The sequence below is a fragment of the Canis lupus genome, chromosome 16 (genome assembly GCF_048164855.1).
Source record: "Canis lupus baileyi chromosome 16, mCanLup2.hap1, whole genome shotgun sequence".
Taxonomy (NCBI): domain Eukaryota; kingdom Metazoa; phylum Chordata; class Mammalia; order Carnivora; family Canidae; genus Canis; species Canis lupus.
In genome coordinates, this window is record NC_132853.1 from 35,344,970 (window position 1) to 35,367,492 (window position 22,523).

The 22,523-nt window shown below is 50.3% G+C and overlaps 1 protein-coding gene and 1 long non-coding RNA gene across 6 annotated transcripts in view; one reads left to right on the plus strand and one right to left on the minus strand.

Annotated features, from left to right (window-relative positions):
• The window catches only part of FAM117A (family with sequence similarity 117 member A), a 42,671-nt gene extending 22,509 nt beyond the window's left edge, over positions 1 to 20,162 (plus strand). For 4 of the 5 annotated variants that reach the window (XM_072780138.1, XM_072780140.1, XM_072780139.1 and 1 more), the window contains exons 2-8: positions 2,083 to 2,252; positions 10,372 to 10,467; positions 12,134 to 12,244; positions 12,720 to 12,854; positions 13,947 to 14,148; positions 15,521 to 15,671; positions 18,929 to 20,162. In XM_072780138.1, coding sequence (XP_072636239.1) covers positions 2,083 to 2,252; positions 10,372 to 10,467; positions 12,134 to 12,244; positions 12,720 to 12,854; positions 13,947 to 14,148; positions 15,521 to 15,671; positions 18,929 to 19,229 — 1,166 coding nt within the window. In that variant the 3' untranslated portion in view covers positions 19,230 to 20,162. Of the gene's footprint in view, positions 1 to 2,082; positions 2,253 to 9,618; positions 9,909 to 10,371; positions 10,468 to 12,133; positions 12,245 to 12,719; positions 12,855 to 13,946; positions 14,149 to 15,520; positions 15,672 to 18,928 lie in introns of those variants that run through there. The other variant, XM_072780142.1, reaches the window with a different exon arrangement.
• Positions 12,120 to 14,691, minus strand: LOC140606560 (uncharacterized). Its single transcript, XR_012008903.1, has 3 exons — positions 14,328 to 14,691; positions 13,614 to 13,711; positions 12,120 to 12,972 (listed from the first exon to the last, which is right to left on the minus strand). It is a non-coding gene; the product is annotated as an uncharacterized lncRNA (long non-coding RNA).
• Positions 20,163 to 22,523: the final 2,361 nt, after the last annotated feature.

Consider the following 22,523-nt stretch of genomic DNA (forward strand, 5'->3'; position numbering starts at 1 on the left):
GGAGAGGACTCGGAAAGATGCTGAATTAGATAAAAATAGACTGAAAGTTTTCCATGCAGTAACATTTGTGATACCTAGATTGTGGGCAGGAAGACCCCTCAAATGCCCAATATATGGGAGCAGCTAAGCAAACGACTATACCAACCTAGTGGAATGTTATGTAGTTATTGGAAATAACAAATGTGTAGATTGTTGAGACTTGGAAATGGGTCTATGAAATGGATAGAACAAAGCAGAACATAATATACATTTCACATTGATTATGTCAAAATGTGTATAAATATGTAAATGGACTTGGAGGATATACATAGTGTGATTAGCATCTCTTTTTGTTTTTTTTAAAAGATTTAATTTATTTATTCATGAGACACAGAAAGAGAGAGAGAGAGAGAGAGAGAGAGAGGCAGAGACACAGGCAGAGAGAGAAGCAGGCTCCATGCAGGGAGCCTGATGTGGGACTCCATCCCGGGTCTCCGGGATTAGGCCCTGGGCTGAAGGCAGCGCTAAACCACTGAGCCACCCGGGCTGCCCAGCATCTCTTTTTCTATTATGGTAGATGCTTACCATAAGATTTACCATTTAACTATTTTAAGTTCATAAATTCAGTGGCATTAAGTACATTAGTATTAAGTATTAAGTACATTCACAATGTGCAATGTGCAACCATCACCACCATCCATTTCCAGAATATTATCATTATGCTAAGCAGAAACTCTGCCCATAAATAATACCTCCCCATTCCCTTCACCCCCTGTCCCTGGTAACCTCAATTCTACTTCCTGTCCATATGAGTTTACTTCATAGAAGTAGAATCATATACTATTTGTCCTTCTGTGTCTGCTTTATTTCACTTAGCATAATGTTTTGAAGTTGTGTAGAATGTATCAGAATTCCATCCCCTTTTGAGACTAATGAGCCATTGCTCAATGTATATACCACATTTGGTTTATCCATTCATTTGTTGACAGACATTTGGTTGCTTCCACTTTTCAGTTGTGAATAGCACTGCTATGAACCTGAGTGTGCAAATATCTCAAGACCCTGCTTTCAATTCTTTTGTATATTTATCTACCAGGGCAACTGCTGGCTTGCATGGTAATCTTATGTTTAACTTTTTTGAGAAACTGCCAACCTGTTGGTGTCTTTTTAATATAAAACTCTTCAAGTTTATTTATACCTACGATCCCCAGCTCCTTTCACTGTGCTTAATGCACACATGAATTATCAAGGGATTACTACAGATGTGAAAATGTTTCTGCTCTGTTTAAAGGAAAGAGCCTTTATAGATCTTAAGATAGAATGTTTTGAATGTGGCCATGGAAAACAGGGTCAACCCAGATGATTGAAACTTACAGATGATTCCAGAACCTTTACATTTTATCAACAGTTTCGATTTTTACCTTCTTCCAAAAAAGCTTTAACCAAGGTAAAAATTAAATGGATGGATTTATAATTGCTTTATTTTTGTCCTGTGTAGCCAGGAGTCAGAGACAGAGGAGGGAACCCAAAGACTGATTTTCCTAAGCTGGATTCCTCTATCCCGGATGGTTGAAAGGAGTTCTATTGTTCTCTTTGTCTCAGTCACCTAGGTTCCCTGAGCTAACCAGTCTTGAAGGAAATATGAAGAGTTCTTCAGTTAATTGAGTTGAATTTGTGCAGTGCTTAGGAGCCCTGCAGTGGGTGCCGGAGAGAGGCAGGCCAGGGGATAAAAGATTGCCACTTAGAGTTTCCTCATTAATGATGGGAAACGGTCCTGTTCTCAGGAACTAGTCTGAGACTTAGGAATTCAGGGCTCATAGTCCATTAGGAACAGGAAAAAGAAGGCATATATAAAATAATCCCTTGTCCAAAGTAAAATGATGTAAATTGTTTCCAGTGATAAAGGCCAGCTGGTTAAATCAGGACAGCTCTGGTCAGACTATATCTGCTTTATGGGCCACTTTGAGTAATCTTTTAGTATTACAAGTGGATACAAGTGAAGACGTGGCTGTCAGGTGAGGCTTTCTTAGGAGAGAGAAGGTTGTTACCACGTCTCCTTCCTCCATGCTGATGTCAAGGTTTGCGGGCTGTGCTCTCTTCCAGCCAGCGTCCCATGCTCCGTGGCCCCAGAAAAGTCAGTGTGTAGGCCTCAGCCACCCCAAGTCCGACGTACATTCTCCCTGGACACCATCCTCAGCTCCTACCTTCTGGGCCAGTGGCCACGAGATGCCGATGGGGCCTTCACCTGCTGTACCAATGACAAGGCCACCCAGGTAATGACGCGCTCTCCTAATGGGTTAAGGATGGGGGGGAGGGGGCTGGCTGAGGAGGCCTTTGGTCTATTTACCAACTCTTAGTCACTGAAATGATCTGTCCTGAGTTTTGGCTGTACATCTTCGCCATGTGGCTTTTCAGCATCTGATATTTACTGGCTTGGTTTTCTCTGTAAACTTACGTGAAAATGAGTTTGCATTCCACCTGGCTAGTGGAAGAGAGAACTCAATCTGGGCTTTCCAGTCTGGCTTTGAGTATTTGTGTGTGGGTAAGCAAGAGTTGACTTTGGAATCTATTCTAGGTTTTCAAAAATGAGATTTACCTTTCTAAAATTAAGCAGGCCAACATTCAACCAAGTTCGCATTCCCCAGACAACTGGAAGAAGGGGCCAGAAAGTGTGTCGAGCCAGGAGAGATCCCACTGGAGCAGTAGGAGTGGAAAGCTCTCAGATAATGAAGACTTGAGCCCTAGCCAGCAGCCCATGGGAGTCTGGTGGGCTCATTTGAGTCCTTTGGAGCCCAGGACTTGTCTGTCAGTATTTTCTTTCCTGGCAGTCTTCTCAGTAAGAATCCTAAACTTGGACGGAACCTCCGCAGATCACCTGGCCCACTGGTTGGTTTTTGAATAAGATAGTGTTCACCTGAGCAAGCAGTCATCTTCCGTGTGAAATTATACAAAGATATTTGTTCCTTTTTTTTTTTTTTTTTTTAAGATTTATTTATTTATTTGAAAGAGAGAGAAAGTGTGAGAGTGTGTGCACAGGGTTGGGGGGGGGTAGTGGGGGAAAGAGCTGAGCTGAACGCAGAGCCTGACATGGGGCTCAACCTCGCAACCCAGAGATCATGACTTGAGCCAAAATGAAGAGTCTGGCGCTCAACTGACTGAGCTACCCAGGCTCTCCTATCCAAATATATTTCTTAGTCTCACTCAGAACTTCAACGTTCTTAGCAGTTGTTAAGAGTCAAATATTTTCCATTTTGATAGATTTAAACCCATTCCTGTTCAACTTCAGAACAAATGAGTTGTTCTCAGGCAAGAGGAAACAAGGTAGGAAGAACACCAGCTCAGAAGCAGGCCCCATCCTGGGGGGTCCTGAGCACGTTGGCTCTTCCTTTGCCAGCCAGGGGCAGGTGGCCACTCTGCTTGCTCGCAGGTGGGGTGACGGCCAAGTGTGAAAGTGTTTTGTGTACTTCTGTCCCCCTACCTCCTCTTCTGTGCACATCACATTGGTCCCTTTCTTTCATTTCTTTAACAAGATCTATTTTCAAATGTTGCTAGTGAATGTCTGAATGCCCAGTACTGTTCTTGGCATGTTGGAATGAAGAATAAGGAAATGAGAACAAGATTTGGCCTCTACAGGTCTGGATGCCAGTTCCATGAAGGCCAGTGAACAGACAGCCAAGGGATGAGATGGGGCCAAATGTTTGGCACAGTTTAGAGGAGAGGAATTCTCACGGGAATGCCCCACCTTGAACCAACAAGAATTTGCTGCAGCTAAGATCAGTGGCCCTCTTTAGATCTACAAACAGAATTTGAAGGGAGGACACACTCCAGTGGTGAACAGCGGGGGCCGCCTCCTTGGAACTCTAGGCGCTTCTGTTCCCTGTATCCTTTGCAAAGGCTGAGTAAGATGACTTATGCTTTGCCCTCCCAGGCCTGGAGTGCACGCCCCCTTCTCTTTGGAAAGGATTGTTTAATTCCAATAATGTACCAAGTCAAAGAGGACTTCCAGGAGGACAGGACTCGAGGCTGCTTCCAGGTTACAACCTCATGGGTGCAACCCCTTTTACCAGGTGCAGGCTTCCCACCTCTCCCTGTTTCTGTCACTTCCGGCCACCAACCTTCTAGGAAGCCTCTACCCCACTCCTTGGAGAGTGTTCTCTTTGTCAGCTCGAGGGGGGGTTGGCCTCAGATGTTCCCGGGCTGGATTTAGAGGCATAGGCTCTAGGCTATGTGTTTTTGCTTGGGCTCCAGCTGCAGGCCAGATCTTTTATATAACAAGTCTGGGCTTCTTGCCACAGCAAGGCAGAGGTCAGCGATGCGCCTCCGTGGGTCTGGCAAGGCCATGCTGTGCAGCTTTCCTCTTTTCCCGGGATGGGCTCCAGCCCTCGAGGAACTCTTAGCAACCTGTCAATATTGTGGCTGCAGTCAAGAGGTGAGAGAATTCTGATCAACGTAGGCATCCAAACCAAAATATGCACTTTGCCCATCTTTCATTCCTGGCCTGCTGGGAACTCTCTGCTTCTAGATTTTGGGTTTCCATTCAAATTCCTGCTCGAGCCCCCCTGGCCTGGCACAAGCTACATCCTTCAACTCTGGCATTACACCAGAAAGACCTGAGGCTCCCCTGACATCTCCCGAAGTAATTGGTGTTCCTTCTCTACAGAGCATGGGCATATCCCCAGAAAGGACTAGAAATGAGGGAGGGCTTTTCCTGGGGAGATACAAGGGAGCTTGGACAGGGTAGAGGGAAGGTAGGGAGGCAGGATTTACCAAAGCCCTTGAAAGCTTTAATGTTGTTAGAAAATAGATTGCTGCCAGCACCTTTTCGTTAATCTCTGAGCCCTGCGCCTGCCCTCTGCCCCTTCTCTTCCTGACACACCAGCACTTCTACTGTGTCTGGCAGGCAGACCCTCACTTCTGCCCTCTGATTTGCCCCCCACCCCAGAGCCAGCAGCTAGAATGTGTGTGCTTGGAGACCACATTAGTCCTGGCATTCCCAGGGACATACCTTGTAGTGAGGGCAGCAGCCCTGTTCGGCTGAGCAGCTCGCCTCTCTGAACCTCCTAGAGGAAACAAGAACCTGGGCAGCAAGCACAGAGTACCTGCCTATTTAGATAGCCAAGCATACTGCATTCTTGAATCTTCTTTGCAGGGTGGTTACCCAAGTATGGGGGGCACGGGAGAAAGAGAGGTAGATGGGTTTTTGGGGGGAATGGTTGTTCTGTGAAGTCGTGCATGTTCTGAGCCAGGAAGAGCAATGAGGGAGAGCAGACCAGGTTTTCCAGAGATAAGCTTTGTGAGCCCAAGGAAGAGCTTGGGTACAATGGGAGTGGGGCACAGAGTGGCCACCCAGGGAGGACTGGCAAGGCTCCTGTATGCAATCACCATCATATGGAGGAGGTTCATTGTGTCTTAGAGGATTTTGTCAGGATTCTCCAAACTAATCTGAGTATGTTTTTCCCTCTCTGGACTACTGTCTTCCCAGGTCAGCTGGTAAACCAGAGCTGGCCACCAAGTGCTCTGGGCTGGCACTCCCAGTGGCTGGGCCAGGGTGGGCAATGGCTGCACATGCCCATGGTTGTGGTCACTGCCTCCCTTCTTGCTGTGTGAGGCACTAGGATCTCTGTGCGCTCTCCTGGAGGGAAGAAGTGGTCTCACGGCAGCTGGAATGACTGTTTGAGCAAAGTTCCCCCATTGGTCTCATCCTTTAGACAGATGGGTCCTGGGGCACCTGCCCTGCCTGGCCCCCTGTTCTGCTCATCCCAGCCCTGCTTCCTCTACATGCTCCAGGTGAGCAGTGGAAGCCTCTATGATAGAACTTTTTTTTTTTTTCTTCTAGGCTTGATTTAGCCTGTGGGAGGAAAAAAATAGCTTAAGTCCTTAACAAATCTCAGGGAGTGTCTTGTAGGCCAGAGGCAGAGGCAGCATACTTTGGGAAGACTTCCCTTTCTATGACTTTTCCCTACTGTGTTTTCTTTCCTTTCATTACTCTTTTCCCCAAGCCAGCGCCTCGGCGTTTGGTAATGACACACAATTCAGTCTGCCCATCACGGGCTTTCTTTGTGGGTGTGGGGGCCTGGGCATGGCGCCTATTTTCCAAACTGGTGAGCGGGACCAGTTGTTCAGCATATGGTTTGACAGCAGCACAGAATATTTGAAAATGGGTCCATGATGGAAAATCTGAGGGTTATGTAGTCACTGTAGGGCCAGGGATGGTGTGGCCTTGGCCACCTGCAGCCAGAGTTCTTGGCATGGGCCAGCAGACCACCCTCAAAGAGGCTTTTCCTGCCTGTGTTTCACCAGAGTCCCCAGGGGGCTGATTCCCTGCCGAATTTCACTTCAATGCGTAGTTACTGAGCATCTCTACCAGGCCAGGCACCACACTGTTCTCTGTCCCCTCTTAGATATATGGGCTTGTGCTCCCAGGGCCCAGCTGGCTCTGCCAAGGTCCCTGGAGATGGCACAGCTGGGACTCCTGCCTTGGAATCCAGGTAGAAACTGAGTTGAGGTGGCGTCAGAGAAACAGGTTCCAATTCAGAGGGTTTCCAGCTCCATCCCATCCTTGCCTTGTCCTATCAGGCTGTTCTTTGGAAAGCTGCCCTCCACCCCCATCCCCAGTTATCCTTCCACATGTTGCTCTGGTTGCTCAGAAGCCCAGGCAAGGCTTCCTTAGTTGGACCCACATGCAGTTTTACATAATCCGAGCATCATCTACACAGTTGGCTGATGTCACTCATGGCTAGAAAGTGGCCCTGCTTCTCCCTCAGCTGCGCCCCTTGGGCCAGAGTGTTAAAATAAATCTGTTCCAGTGCATGAATCCCTTTGACAAACAATGATGTTTTGGTCCTCTGAGCTCAAGCTCCACTCTGCTTCATCTGGAATGATTCCTTCCATTGTCGGCCTGCAGCATGGTTTGACCCTTGTGCCAGAAAAGGGGCACTCTTTGAAGGGTGACCTTCCTTAGCTGTGACTTTTCTGTGCCCCAGGGTGACCTTGGCCCAGACCTCTGTGATGAGACCCAGAGAAGTGGCCTGTCTACCCAGATGTGCTGGAACTAAGCAGCAGGGCCTGGTCCCCACTCTTGACACCTCCAAGTCAGTGGGAGGGGCCAATGCCCACACTTGTGCATGGGCTTGCTTTCCAGATACTCAAAACGAGTCTTTAAACGGCTTCAAACACAGGATGACCTACTGTATTCGGTTCCTAGGGCTGCTATAACAGATTACCTCAAACTTAGTGGCTTAAAACAACAAAACTTTATTCTCTCACAGGTCTGGAGGCCAGAAGTCGAATTCTATTTCACTGAGCCAGGATCAAGGTGTTGGCAGGCCTGCATGCTCTGGAGGCTCTCTGGGAGATCCATTCCTTGCATCTTCCAGCTTCTGTTGTGGCTGCCAGTGTCCCTTGGCTTGCGGCCACATCACTCCAGTGTCTGCCTTTGTGGTCACATCACCTTATCTTTCTCCATGTGTGTCTAATTGCCCTTTGTCTCTCTTATAAAGACACTAGTAATGGCCCATTTTATTTGAATAACCCAGGATAATATTCCCATCTCAAGATCTGTAACTTAAACACATCTGTAAAAACTTTACCATAGGAAGTAATTGGTTTCAGGGATTGGGACCTGGTATCTCTGAGGGCCATTTTTCAGGCTGTCACACCTACTTGACCTCATCTTCTACTACTTTGCCTCTCGGTCGCTCTGCTCCAGCCACACTGGCCTCCGTATCATTCTCAAACAAACCAAGCTTGCTCCTGCCTCAGGGCCTTTGCACTTGCTGTTCTCTCCATCTAGATCACTCTCACCTCAGATATCTGCGTGGCTCACACCCATATCCTCTTCACATTTTCCTTCAGATGTTACTTTTTCATTGAGGATATCCTTGACATTTAAAATCATGTTCTCCCTCTCCACGTTCCTATCTTCTCTCATTGCTGTGTTTTTCCTCTTAGTACTTATGACTGTTTAAACTCTGTCCCCAACTAGAACATAAACTCAAAGGGTACAAGGATTTTTGATGTTTTGTGAATTGCTGTGTCCCCCGCACCTGGAACGGTACCTGACACGCAGTATGCATTCAGTAACTATATGTTGAATGTGTGGATGATATATACTCTGAGCCCATCTGTACAGAGGAGACGTGGAGCAAAGGAGCAGTCAGTACGGGGTAGACAAGTTAGGAGGGCTCGCTGAGGGGAAGGCTGGGAAGAGTTGGTAGGGCAGGCCCTCTCAGTTGGAGAGGCCAGGCTTGGAGGTCCAGGGTAAGGGGAGAAAGGAGGCAGAGCTAGGTTTGCCTGGGTGGGATGAGTGCCCAGTACAGAGGGCCCATGGAATGGAAGGTAAGATGGCAATATCCCTGACCAGAGAGTGGCTGGGTGTTGAGGCAAAGTGATGGCCTTAGCAACATAGTTTACACCGAGGCAGCAGCAGTTGCTGGAAGATGTGGGTGAGCAGAGAGCAGTGGAGTAAAACGGACCGAGAGAAATGATCCCAGTTTGGCAGGAATTTTCACATCTTTTCTCAACTCCAGTGCCAGCCCCCATTTCTCCTTCCACCCCCTCACGCATTTCGGAAGGAAGGAGGTAGTTGAAGATTCTGTAAGGGATGTTAGTAGAACTGTTGGCAGCCTGGATGGGGCTGTTGTGAGTGCAGTACCTTCCCGGTGGAAGGGAAATGGGCATCGCCACCTAGGCTTGTGCCATCTCTCCTCTGTGGCCTCTGCCACCTTCCAGGGACAGCAGGCTTGCGTGGTGCTCAGGTTTGCTGAGCAGAGTTAGTGATCTGTAGGGTTGGCTGTGGAGCCTTGGGAGGGGAGGCATGTTTGTGGGTCTGCTGGGCTGAGGAGGCTCTGGGAGGGGGGACCTCCTCCTCACTCTGTAGTATGTGCAGCGTCTCCCCTGAGGCTCTGTCTGCCAAAACCCAAGTTTGGGGGAGACGCGGGCATTTGGAAGTAGACTAGCTGCTTGGCTGCCGTCTACTGTCACAGGCAGCTTTACCTTGAGGGCTTGGGCTGCAGCCCTCTTCCTGAAGGAGGAGGGGTGTGGAGGCCAGAGCCCTGGCTGGTCTTCCCTGCGGGGCTAGCATAGGGGAAGGAAGGTGGGGCAGCTGTCTCACCCTGGTTGTGTCGCATGGTCCGGGAAAGGTCCTGGTTCAGCAGCTGGGAGAAGGGAGAGCCAGGGAGACTCAGCCCCCTGTGGCCCCTCCGTACAGCTGTCACACGGGGCAGTCTGCCTCCCACCCCGAGGCTCTTCTTCACAGCTGTTGGGTGGTGAGTGGTTGGGTTTTTTTCCCCCCCCTCTATCCTCCCCCTTTTCTGTTTGCAACAACCTCTCGGGGGAGGTCAGCAGATCTGTTGGAGGAGACGGTTCCCAGGCCCTCGTGGTTTGGCAGCTCATGCAAAGAAGTTAGAGCTGGTTCCTCTGGAGCATTCCCCCTTGGGCCCCTCCCTTGGAATAGAAGTAGGGGTGTTGGTGGTGGGAAGTGATCTAGTTGTCCTCTGCCTCATGCTTTTTAAGCCAACAGTTTCCTCCCTCAGGTTGGGGCACAGGAAGTGGGTTACACCTCCCCCTGCCTCATTCTTGGGTCCTTGGCCTTTGATGCAGCTGGTGGGTGGGCGGTGGGGTGGGACATGGCCAATCTGAGAGGTCTGTTCTCACGAAGGGCAGCATAGGGCTCAGGAGAAGGAGCTGTGATAAACTTGAGAGGGGTCAGGGTAAGGGTCAGGGCTGAGTTCAGGATTCTGGCTTCCTCCTTGCTGAGAATGTACCCTCCTGTGCATATTCAGGAGGACTTTGGGGCGCCCAACATTCACTCTGTGTGCAGGGAAAAATCGTGAAAAGGAGCTCGAGACCCGGCACTACATGGAAGTCTCCTGCTTCGGTTGAAGATGGAGGATGGGGGACCTCTACTGACATTTTTCCTGTTTTACCAAGTAATGATTGCTAAATGGAGTCCTGTCTAGTAACTTGTTTTTCATTATACTCCCAGGAACCTGAACCTGTGTTGGACCCATAAAGGGTCCAAGAATCGAGGATGCCAGTGGTTCCCTGAGCCTGTGTTCTTTTGGAGCTGGTTGGGAAAGACGGGGAGTGGGGGGTAGAACTTGCCTAATGGTGGGGCACCTGGAATAGCTGGGGCCCTAATCCACATGCAAAAGTCATAAGACAGTAAAGAGCAAGTTAGCCTTGTTGGCTCATCAGGGAAGGCTTCCTGGAGGACGTGGATCCTGCAGGTGGAGAAGCCTCAAAGGATAAAAGAGGTGGGCAGTGTTTAGGAGGCAGATGACAAGACGACAGAGAAGGCTTCAAAGAGCCACCACTTCTGTCTGGAAGTGGCTGCTTCCCCAGAGCCCGACTGGGAAGCCACTCTGTCTCACGGGGTTTCTCTCCCTGCAGACCCCCCTGTCCTGGCAAGAGCTTGAAGGTGACCGAGCCAGCTCCTGTACACACAAACGATCAGCATCCTGGGGCAGCACAGACCACCGAAAAGAGGTAACTGCTCCCTTTGACTCCCTGGCCATGGTAGCTGCCTCCTGTCCACATGCAGCACCATGGATGCATCTGCTCCAGAGTGGCCTTACATCTCCGATCTCACTTGCCTGGATCTAGCCTTTTCCTAGTGAGATGGCTCCTTTGAAGCTGCCTATCAGCATCCTGGTGGCTGGACTTAGGAGTCCAGGCCCTTCTGCCGGCAGGCAGGGGCTTTGCCAGTGACTGCTGGTGCCCTCCACAGCCAAGTGCAGAGTGGGAGCCACCACTGTTCTCGCTTTACTTTGAGGTTCTATCCAGATAAGCCATCCCGAGGCTGGAGAAAGATCGTGAGTTTCTAGGAACCGAAAGCCCCCAACCTCACATCCTATTTAACTACGCAAACAGTCTTGTTTTTAAAAGAAGGGAAAAATAGTTGTGGGTTCCCAAATGCTTTTCCCTGGCCCTTCCCCTCTCTCAGGAGGACTCTAGTCACTAAGGTAGAGTAAAGAGAAGCACAGACTGGGATTCCCAGGCCAGGTGGCAGCCCCTGAGGGCCGACTCGCTGGAAGTCATCTCAAGCCCCTCTTGGTTGCAAGAACAGAGTGAAAATGGGAAAGGAATGCTCTACAAATTAAAAATTAGTGGAAAATATGAAGTATGTAATGTTGGTAATTATCAGAGTAAGCAGGTTATTTATACTAAATGTGGAATCCTGGTGTGAATGGTGCCTGATAGCAAATCTAGAAACACTTTCTTCTTGGCAATGGTCATAACTTGTATGGCTATGGGCAGCAAATCTATTCTCTGAAGTCCTATTTAATTTGGGCCCATGTTTATTTTTTAAGGATTTTATTTATTAGAGAGAGAGAGGAGAGGGAGAGTGCACAAGCAAGGAGCAGAGGCAGAGGGAAAAGCAGACTTCCTGCCAAACAGGGAGCCCAACGTGGGACTCCATCCCAGGACCTGAGATCATGACCTGAGCCAAAGGCAGTCGCTTGCCCAGCTGAGCCACCCAGGCGCCCCTGGGCCCATATTTAAATAGATCTGCATCTCCTGAGCATTTGCCAGCTGAGGACAAGTAGGTGCAGAATTATAGATGTGACAGGGATAATAGCCCAGCCTATTGATCATAATACATAATTGTTACAAGATCTGGAAGTCAGGACAAAATCTGATATTCCTCCTTGAGAGTCTGCTCCTTGCTCAGCTCAGTCTACTTTAAAATGGTGGTGGGGTGGGGGGATCCTTCCATCCTTCCTGGTTCCAGGGCCTTTGAGAAAGCTGTGAATGTACTTTGAAGAGTGAATTCAAAAACATCATTTCCTATTTCTATTAATAGAGTAGTAGTCCACGACTTTGGAATCCGTGAAAGACAAAAATGGGTTCGGCATTGCATATTTTGAAGTTTTTGGAAATTGATCCATCTGATTCATTTTTCCAACTGATCTACGAACTACATGATCATTCAGAGACACCACATATCTAGTTAGTAAGGTCTCCAGCTTGCCCGATGAATTCACCAAGGTTTCTTGAGAAATTTTCCATCTTCCTTTTATGCATTTTCATGGGCCTCGGGCAGGAGCCACGCCTGGGAAGAGGGATCCTGTGCCCTTTAGCTTTGCTTCACCTGCTTTTCCCTCTTTCTCCCTAACCCCCCCCCGCCCCCACCCGATCTCTGGGCTGCTAGATTACCAAGTTGAAGCAACAACTGCAGAGGACAAAGCTGAGCCGCAGTGGGAAAGAGAAGGAGCGGGGCTCCCCACTCCAAGGGGACCATGCGGTACGCGGAGCACTGAGGGTATGTTTCCGCCCCCTCCCCAGGCCGCTCCCCTTGTTGTCACTGGTGGTGGTCCTCGTGTGGGCAGGTTCTCTGGGGCTTCCTGCTGCTGACTGAGCTGGCCACGCTGCACACCCTGTGGCCCCATGGCTGCCCAGGTGGCTTGGGCGCAACCTCAGGCTTGCTGGGTGAGGCTGGAAGGGCTCCTTGTCCTCGCAAATGGCTCTCCCCTCAATCCCCGCACCCCTCTCCGATTGAGTGGCAGTGAGCCTGCAGACTCTAAAAGCCCCTCAGGACCTCTCAAAGTGCTGACTTCCAGAGAAAAGCCCACTGAGCTTTCCCATTGCAGTCTGTCTCTGTCCCCAGATCCCCCTTTACTCGCTTGGTTCTGCTGTGTAGACAGGACATGACTCCCTGTTCAGAACTAGTCACTGGATGGGGCTTTGGGGAGGTGGGGGGGGGGGGTCTGTGATCGCTCCATCTGCCTCCTCCTCAGGCGTCCCCTCCCAGCTTTCCCTCAGGGTCACCTGTCCTGCGGCTCAGCCCCTGCCTGCACCGGAGCCTGGAAGGGCTTAACCAAGAGCTGGAGGAGGTGTTTGTGAAGGAGCAGGGTGACGAGGAGCTGTTGCGGGTGAGTGGGGGCGTGCTCTCACTGTGTAACAGCAGAGTCGGGGTGCGGGCCAGTGGGACTCTTGCTTTCTGGTGGCTCCACGCTGCAGCCATGTCCTTGGTGCAGGGCAGACCCCAGCCTGCATGAGGAACACAGATCGAGTTTGTTAGATTCACATGGACTCAGCCACCAGGCCAGCAGAGCCAGCAGTGGGGCTGGGGACACGCTTTTGTGGTGCTGAGTGGAAAGAGAGGGAGCCATGCTGGGTGGAGGGAAGGCTCCCCAGCTAGAAGTAAGGGGCTTCGCATCACTCTTCTGCCAAGGCAATGGCTCCCTGCTCCCTGTGTCCTCATCCCCATTGCCCTCACTGGCCTCAGTTGTCAGTGTCCCCACTTCTCCCCCATGTCCACCTAGTGACCTGCATTTATTCTTCATGCCCAGTTGCCCCTGTGCATCCTCCCCCAACCCCCAGCCACCCCCTACCAGGCACAATTATTTGCTGTGTTTTCTGCAGTCTCAGGCACATTTTTATACTGACACAGTATAATCGGAGAATGCCAGTTGGACAGTATTTATATAATTCTAATGGGCACACTCCTTAGTTTATGAGTTACTTGCTAGTTGATTTTTAATTTACGTATATGTAGGATTTTATACCCACCCAGATACCCGCACACAATGTGGTGAGCTGCAGGTACAAGTAGCATTGATGGTTAAGAAGCAGGGAGGGGGTATTTCACTCGTGATGATGATGGGCACACCTGTCCTACAGGGGCTTACGTGGTTAGCGTCCTGGGGGTTTGACCCCTATTGTGCTTCCCACAGGTTCCTGGAGAAGGTCCCTGTTCTCTTGGCCCACAGCCTGCTGTTGGCATCACCTTGATGAAGCAAGACAAATAAACATGCAATTTCAGATTGGGTTGCAAATGCTAGGAGAGAAATAGGGAGGGCTTTCCCTTAAATCAGTGACTTGAGAACGCCAGGTCCAGTTACTGCTGTGTGTTAGGGATAGAGGCCAGAAGAACAGCGAGGGGAGGAGCTTAAGGGTCACTGGTGCTCTGCTGGCCTGAAGAGAGGGGCCTGAGAGTCCTTCCCCACCCTCTTTCCTGGCAGATCCTTGATGTTCCTGATGGCCACCGCGCCCCAGCTCCCCCTCAGAGTGGCAGCTGTGACCACCCCCTCCTCCTCCTGGAGCTTGGCAACCTTGCCAGCTCTCCCTCCGTGCCCCTGGCATCCCCCCAGCCTTCAGGCCAGGCCAGCCGTGAGGAGCACCGGGGTGCAGTCGAGGAGTTGTCATTCATCCCCAATGACAAAGGTAAGCTGAGGGGTCTGGGGCAGCAGGGGGCCCTCCCACCCTTTCCACCTCTAATCAATTTCAAGCTTGGGAGCCCTCCTTGCCTAACCAACTGAAATATCTTCATGGGTCATCTTTATTCTATATGTGATGCCAGTAGTAGCAATGATCTTTTGCATAGATTCTGATTTATAACTTACATAAAGTCTGTGCCTACACTTCTGTTCTCACTGTGACCCAAGCAGTGCCTCTCACCCTCCTGCTTTGGCTAAGGTTCAGCATGCTGAGTAGAAAGCCCATGGGTCTGTCCAGGTGTCCACTGCACACATTACCAGCAACAGGTCTCAAGGTGGTTGTGAAAGATACAAAATAAGCGAATGTGGCCTCTTGCCCCAGGGTCACACTGTTTGACTCGGATTGAAACCCAAGCTTTCCGACTCCAAAATTTCTACCTAGTCCTGTGCCTGGCTCCTTTACAGGAGGACGAGACCCAAGCCCTTCCTCCCCACAATAATGATCCTCCTGTCCTAAAGCATTGTGGCCTGCCTCACCGAATTGGATTCTCATAGAGCCCTGTGAGGTAGGCTGGTCAAGGGCATGATCTCACAATACACAGAGGCAAACAGAGCATAGAGTAATAAGGAATAAATGTGAGATAAATACAGATAAAGTCAATATTTGCAGCCTAGGCAAAGTACATTCGCTGTGTGGAAAGGGAGAGCGATTTTCTCCCATAAGTGGGATTGAGTAAAGACTGCTTCTCTGAGTCAGTACAAGAGCTCTTCCTGGAAGAAGGGATAGCTTTTTAAGACTGTGGAGAGAATGAGGCTGTGGTAGGCTGGCAGAGCAGGGTGGTGCAGTCTTGGAAGAAAGCAGGGAGACAGAAGTTAGGATTTCTGTAAGTCAGACTTAGAATCCCGATTGCAGTCTTCCTCCTGGGAATATAGCATTGCTGTTAGACCTGATTTTCCCACCAATTTAACTGTATTTAAAAAAAACATTTACTTATTTATTTGAGAGATAGAGAGTGGGCATAGGGGGAGAGGGGCAGAAGGAGAGAGAGTCTTAAGCAGACTCCCCACTTAGCACGGAGCCTGATGCAGGGCTCAGTCTCACGACCCTGAGACCATGACCTGAGCCGAAACCAAGAGTCAGACCCAACCGACTGAGCCAGCCAGGTGCCCCTCAACTATATTTTGTTATCCTGCACAAGAGACGGATTTTTGTAAGCTGCCTCAAAGATATTTTAAGGTAGAGCGTGGACAAACAACCTGGCTTAGCATAAGCGCCACCAGCCCTCTCACTGCATGTCCCGGTCTCGCCCCTTTACACTGAAGCCTGAGCCCAGGAAAGCAGGTCAGCTCCACTGGCCTCTGCCTTGCTCTGTTTGCAGCCTCCTCTCCAGGCCGCCCAACCTGCCTGGAGGACAGCAGCCCGTCTCCAGTCCTTGCCTTTGCCGCCTCTCCTCGGCCCAATCACAGCTACGTGTTCAAGCGGGAGCCCCCGGAAGGCTGCGAGAGAGTGCGCGTGTTCGAAGAGGCCACGTGAGTACTTCCCGCGGATGGGACGGGGCGGAGGGTGGGGGCGGGGGCGGGGATCAGGATGAGCCCTGGGCTGTCCCCTCTGAACTGCCCTTCTTCGGTCCTGGACTCTCTCGGCCTGGGGCCGTTGTCAACTTCAGAGATCCGGATTGCACTTTTTCCATGATCAAACTTGTTGACATTACCTACTCTGAGCCCTTCAATCTTTGCTTATCATGATCTCTATGGAAACCTGCTCTCTGCCCACATGCCAGCCACAAGTGCTGCAGGAGCTGGAAAGGAAAGAGATCTGAAACTCGAACCCTTTGTTTCTTCAATTTTTTTCTATCCCTGGGTAAGGTGTGAGTGTGCTAGACAGTAGTCGAGAGAGAGAGAGAGAGAGAGAGAGAGAATATATACTAGCAGAGATGGGAAGTGTCCCCACTGGAGTGGTGGGGGCACCAAACACAGCTTCCTCATTGCTTCTGAGTCAAGTCTTTACCCTGTGCCTGCAGTGGTTCAAGTGTCATCAACTCCCAGACCTAAATTTCTAGTCCTTACAAGAAAGGACTATGGAATATCCCCAAACCAGGTGGGACAATTCAGAAGCCATTCTGATGATGATTGATCTCTTTACCACAGCCCCCTCCCACGAGCAGAGAGAATCGAGGGCTGAACCTTCCCAAATGCCCACCTGGCCCCCTGTAACAGGTGCCCAAAGAGCTCACTTCCTTCCCCCCACCAGCTTGGTAGTCAGCGAGGCAGATTCTCAGGCAGATTCAGGCCAAATCTCAGATTTGGTCATAGTGTGTGAGCTGAGCTGCAGCTAGGACAGGGTTTGAGCCTTGAGAGCTCTGTTCGTTGCAGATAAGGGAGGGGACAGTCCATGGTACTGGCAGAGGGTTCAGCTAGAAGCCAGAGTGGGAGTTATGGAGAGAACCATGGTCCCCGGGGTTTTTGCTCCCAGCTTTGCTCTTGCCTGGTATAGCTCTCTCCAAGAAACCTGACTCCTCAGGGGTGGTATGGAGGCAAAACACCAGCTCCTGCAGCTTCAGCAGACTGGGCTCTTGTGTCTTTCCCCAGTCCATGTTATATTCAAGTAACTGCAACCTGGGATTGCTTGTGGAAATTAGGCTATTGCCTGTCCTGATTCTTCCATAGACTCATGGTGCCAGCAGAGGTCTTAAAGCCATCTCTTCTAGCTCCCTGTCCCTGTGTTAACCCTTTAAGAGAGGTGGTGACTCTTGGGGCACCTGGATGGCTCAGTTGGTGAAGCATCCACTCTTGATTTCAACTCAGGTCATGATCTCAGTGTTGTGGGATCCAGGTCTGTGTCGGGCTTTGAACTCAGCAGGGAGTCTGCTTGAGTTTCTCTCTCCCCCTCTCCCTCTGCCCCTCTCCCTGCTTGTGTATGCATGCTCTGTGTCTCAAATAAATAAATAAACCTTAAAGAGGGGGGTGGCTGACTCACCGATTGCTTTCTAAGATGCCCTGGGAGAGAAATTCTCAGCTCATTGGGGCCTCGTCACTGGATCAACTTTCCCATTGAGAAGTTCTTATGTTTAGCAATTCCTCTGTCACGTTTCCTTTTCCTAGCTGCTGATCTTATAAGATGGCCTGGATTTCCCAGGGCAGGGAATCAAGCCATTCAGGGTCATGCCGTTTGCCCCCATGTCCTTAGAGTGGTGCTTGGTTTCCTGGGTAACCTTCCCCATGTGTGCATGCACACACTGAGAGCAGTCCCCTCTCCTGCCCATTTTCCACTGTCCATAAGGTAGGATTCTCGTAAAGCCTTCTTGGTCAGGTGAGATCCTGCTGCCCAGGCCTTCCCAAATACACCCAGCACATGGATCTTCACCTCTTCTTCACCTATCGCTCTCTGCTCACCCCTGCCCTCCTTGTGTCTCGCTCATCTTCCTCGGTTTGAAATTTTTTTAGAATTCTATAATTAAAGTGGTCATCAATTTACCATACTATATGCTAAGTTCATCTTTCTGTCTATATAGTAAAGAGGAAGGCAGTCAAGGGATCTGCTGGCAACAGAGCTTCACCATCGTACCACACATTTGCCTTCTTCCCGCAACCCTCACAACCAGCAGCTTCTCAGCTGCTTCCCCCTCAAAGCATGGCCGAATCTTCTTTATCATAAGGATCCCTTACTCTACCTGACGTCACTCCTTTTATCCTTCCATTTCTTCCACATGATCAGAAGGGTGGGGATGGTTCTTTCCACATGAAAGGTAAGGCAGGTGGGTTGAGACCACAGGGTGAGTTAGAGCCCAGACCTCCTAATAAGGTCTGCCTGCCTTCTCTCAATGGTTGTTACCCTTGTGTCTCAGCAAGGCCTTTGAAAAATCACACCTTTCAAATGTGTTCAAGAATGAGACTCCTGAAGTTGGTAGATTTTAATGGGGGAAACCCCCCCCCCCCCAGGGGGCATTTGGCAATATTAGGAAACTTTTTTGGTTGTTACAACATCCAGGGTGCACAGGTGCTCCTGGCTTCTAGTGTGTAGGGGACCAGGGATGCTCTTAAGCATCCTACGATGCACAGGACAGCTCCCCACAACCAAGAATCATCCAGCTCAAGATGTCAATAGGGTTGATACTGAGAAACCCTGCTTTAGGCTACACAGTCTTAGAAAATAATGTTGCCTGGTCTCTGTTTCTAGGCAAGCTGTCTGCCCCCCAAACGCTGTTTACTGATGACATACCTCCAATTAAAAGATCCCTTGACTCCTCTTTTAAAAGTCACATTGTGGGATCCCTGGGTGGCGCAGCGGTTTAGTGCCTGCCTTTGGCCCACGGCGCGATCCTGGAGACCCAGGATCGAATCCCACATCAGGCTCCCGGTGTATGGAGCCTGCTTCTCCCTCTGCCTATGTCTTTGCCTTTCTCTCTCTGTGTGTGTGACTATCATAAATAAATTAAAAAAAAAAATCAAGTCTTACAATTTATAAAAAAAAAAATTAATAAAATAAATAAAATAAAATAAAAGTCACATTGTCAGGAATCTTCCTTCCTGCCTACCTTCAGGTCCTCCTGTTTCTAGCTGAGGTAGATTTCCCGTTGTTTAGCCATATTCCAAATAAATGGGTTGCTGGAGGCCTAAAGGCTTGTCAAGGCTCAGTCACCTGTCATTTTTTTGGTAGAGTCACCATCCTATTCAAACAGAGACCCAGCTCCTTTGTCCCCTGATGCTGTGATGTCTCCCATCCCTTCTCACTGGCTCTTTCTCTACGTGTGTGTGTGTGTCTATGTTTTTCTCTCACCATTCTCCAGGTCCCCAGGCCCTGACCTGGCCTTCCTGACTTCCTGTCCTGACAAGAACAAAGTCCATTTCAACCCGACCGGCTCGGCCTTCTGCCCCGTCAGCTTGATGAAGCCTCTCTTCCCCAGCATGGGCTTCATTTTCCGTAACTGCCCCTCAAGCCCGGGGTCCCCCCTGCCGCCCCCCAGCCCCAGGCCACCGCCTCGGAAGGATCCAGAGGCCTCCAAAGCCTCCTCGCTGCCGTTTGAGCCATGGCAGCGCACTCCGCCATCAGAAGAGCCCGTGCTCTTCCAGAGTTCCCTGGTGGTCTGAGGGCCCCAACCCTACCACTTCACCATGGAGACCAGTGCCTTGGTGGCAGGCCCCTCCCCAGCTCCCCTGAGGTTGGGGACAAAGGAGCCCTTCCCTCTCGGCCTTCGAGCACTTTCATTTATTGTGTCAAAGCCCCGGGTCCTCTTTCTGATGGACACCGGTCCCTCCGGATGTGAGGGGACCTGCCTTCTCCACTAGCAGCTGGGCAACTCACAAGTCACACCTGTGTTCTTGCCGCCTCTCTCACTTGGTGGAAAATTCACCCAGAAGGTCTTGGGTCCCCCACCTCTGGGTGTGAGTCCAAAGGACTATATCTGGGCCCCTTGACCTTGTCATGGAACAAGCTGGCCATGATCAAAGGAGAGGGGACACCACAGATTTCCTTCCCTCTCCTCCACAGACATGGAAGAGGAGACCTGAAGATAGATACCCCCGTCCTCCCGGCCCCCATCCCCATGCCTCCCTCTGATTGGAGGAGCTGACCAAAGCAGCCCTAAAGGGCCATAACACTTGACCAATCCAGCTGCTGGCAGAGGGGGGAACCAAGCGTTTTCCCAAGTGGCATTCTCATCTCGCTTTCACCCTAAGATTGTCTTAAGCAGCAGCCCAGCTTGCCCAGCCCCTGGTGGGTGGTGGGGGAGAAGGAGAGCTGGCATTCCTCTAGGTGGCAAGCGGCGACTCTACACCCTCCACCTGCCCCAGGACTGGGTTGGATTAGAAAAATGCCTATTTTTCTTGTATCGATGTAGAAACTCTATTTTCTCCCAAAGACACTATTTTTGCAGCTGTTTGAAGTTTGTATATTTTCCATACTGCAGAGCTTACACAAAATTGAAGAAGAATGTTAATGTTCAAGTTTTCTTATCCTGTGTTTAGAAGTTGTTTTTTGCAGATCTTGGTGTTAATAGACCAAATAAATAAGTATTCCCAGCAGCTTGAGGTTCTGTTAAATGTTTTTTTGGGGGGGGGGCGGTGGAGAATGGGATGGAGATTGAGGGTTACTATATTGATCGCTTCATCCACGTAATGATGTGGATGTGGGTGTTGTATGGATGCCCAGAGTTTCTGTCCTCAGGTCATGAGGCTTGGATTCTTTAGATGGACATCTAAGCAGTAGGTCCATGGAGAGGCTGTCCAGAATGAATAGCATGGTGGAGGTGGGGTGAAGGAGTCAGTGGGGAAGTCACTTATTCTGGGTGAGTCTGGCAAAGCTCCCTAGGGAGAATGGGTTTGAGAGAGGAAGTGAGGGTGACCAAGTCTGACATTGTGGGTGCTCCTTGCACTGGCAAGGGGAACAAACCAGGGAATGGTGGTTGGGTTGCATCTCTTGGCACAGGGTTAGGGAAGCTTTAGCTCTTCTGGAGTATTCTATCTCATGAGTACCCATAGCACAGAGGGGTTTGCAGCCTCTCAGCTTTTTTTTTTTTTTTTTTTTTTAAGATTTTATTTATTCATGAGAGACACACAGAGAGCAAAAGGCAGAGACATAGACACAGGCAGAGGGAGAAGCAGGCTCCATGCAGGGAGCCTGATGCCGGACTTGATCCTGGGTCTCCAGGATCACACCCTGGGCTGAAGGTGGCGCTAAACTGCTGGGCCACCCAGGGATCCTGGCCTCTCAGCTTTATAGAACTGCACCTGATAAAAGCTCAGAGGCTTTGGGGGGCCGGGGGGGGGGATGCGAATGACCATCCCAACATTCTGATGGTGCTTTATGATTTACAAACATTTTCACTGGACATATTATCCCCAGTGTATGGGTGAAAAGTTGACTACCCCAAGGGAAGTCATAATAACTACCATTGTATCTATGTCCTAAGACCTCAAGACAAACTCCCAAAGGCGGCTATGCCAACTATCATTCTTTGGCTTGGTAAGCATCAGATCGTGTCATAGCACTTGGCATAAAATGTTACCGAAATACCACCACAACCCAATGAGAGAAATGTGATCAATCCCACTGTACTAAATGAGAGGACAGAAAAGATTGTATAACTTTACTCCAAAGACAGATGCAAAGTTGGGGAGCTAAGATGAAGCAGATCATTTGAATCCGGTGCCCATGCTTCTAACTACAGCGCTCTCCCGCTTGTTATTTTCCCACCGATTTCTGATGAGGAGACTTGACTCAGAGGTCAAGAGAATTGTTTGTGAAGTCCCAGTGGGTGAAGCCGGTGAGCTGGGACTGGAACCCAGGTCTCTCACTCCAGCTATTGTTTGGGCCCTGGAATCACAGGCTGGCTTGTGAATAAGCCACTGGGCAAGACAGCAAATGTGAGGGGCCCCCCACCTCCACTGATAGAAAGGAGACCCGGGTTTGAGGACAGACCCTGTCTGCTATTTCTTACCCCTCCCCCTGAAAGATGTTTGGCCTACCCCCAAAGCCTCAGTGAGTCAGGCCTGGAGTGATGGGTGTGGTGCTGCCCCGAGTTTCCTTCCTTTGGCGGAGGCTGTGCCAAAGGACGGGGCTCTCAGAAGCAGAGAAGGAGCCTCTACCCAGATAGCAGCCCAGAGTCCATTGGCTAAGTGGGGCTTGGGGGTTGTAGTGCAATGTCCTGGGGTCTTGCCCTAGCCCTTGGTGCTAGCAGGTAGCAGGTGAGGAGGCCCAGCCTCGAATGAGAGAGGGGTAAAAAGAGAGGTGATGAATGGGAAATTTCGAACCTGGAGGGCCACTGGAGGGTTGTGTTCCATCATTGGTGAGGTGTAAGGCCCCAGGAGAAGATCCACTTCGGTAAGCTTCCATTTCCACTTACAGGATGTGAGAAAATAAGATCAGAGTTGGGGAAAGTGTAATGACTAATGATAGCTTAAGCTTGCTCACAGCACACTTGACAGTTTATGAAACACTTTCACAAATCTCAGCTCATGTGATCCTCGGAACAGTGAAGAGGCGACAAGGTGGCTTTTGCTAATTATCTATCCCTAGTTTCCAGGCTGGGAAAACTGTGGCTCGGAAGGTAGGCGACACGCGTAGGTGACCCCCTTGGAAGCCTAGCGATGCGCCCTTGGAAGGAGGCCTTGAACACTCTGGCAGAAGGTGAGACGCTGACGCGGGGCAGCAGCTAGGGGGCGCTGAGGTTCCACTGAGACTTCCCGGCGTTAGGACCCAGCGGAAGCCTGACCGCCGACTGGGGAAGAGATCGTGGGATTAGCCCAGCCGGCCGCACCTCCTCCCCGCTCACCTGTCCGTCTCCGCAAAGCGCAGCCAATGGGTGAGCTCCACATCCTCATACGTCATCATTCCTCGCCTGCGTAGCTCCTAGGCCGCCCCGCCGAGTTCCGGGTCGCAGCTGT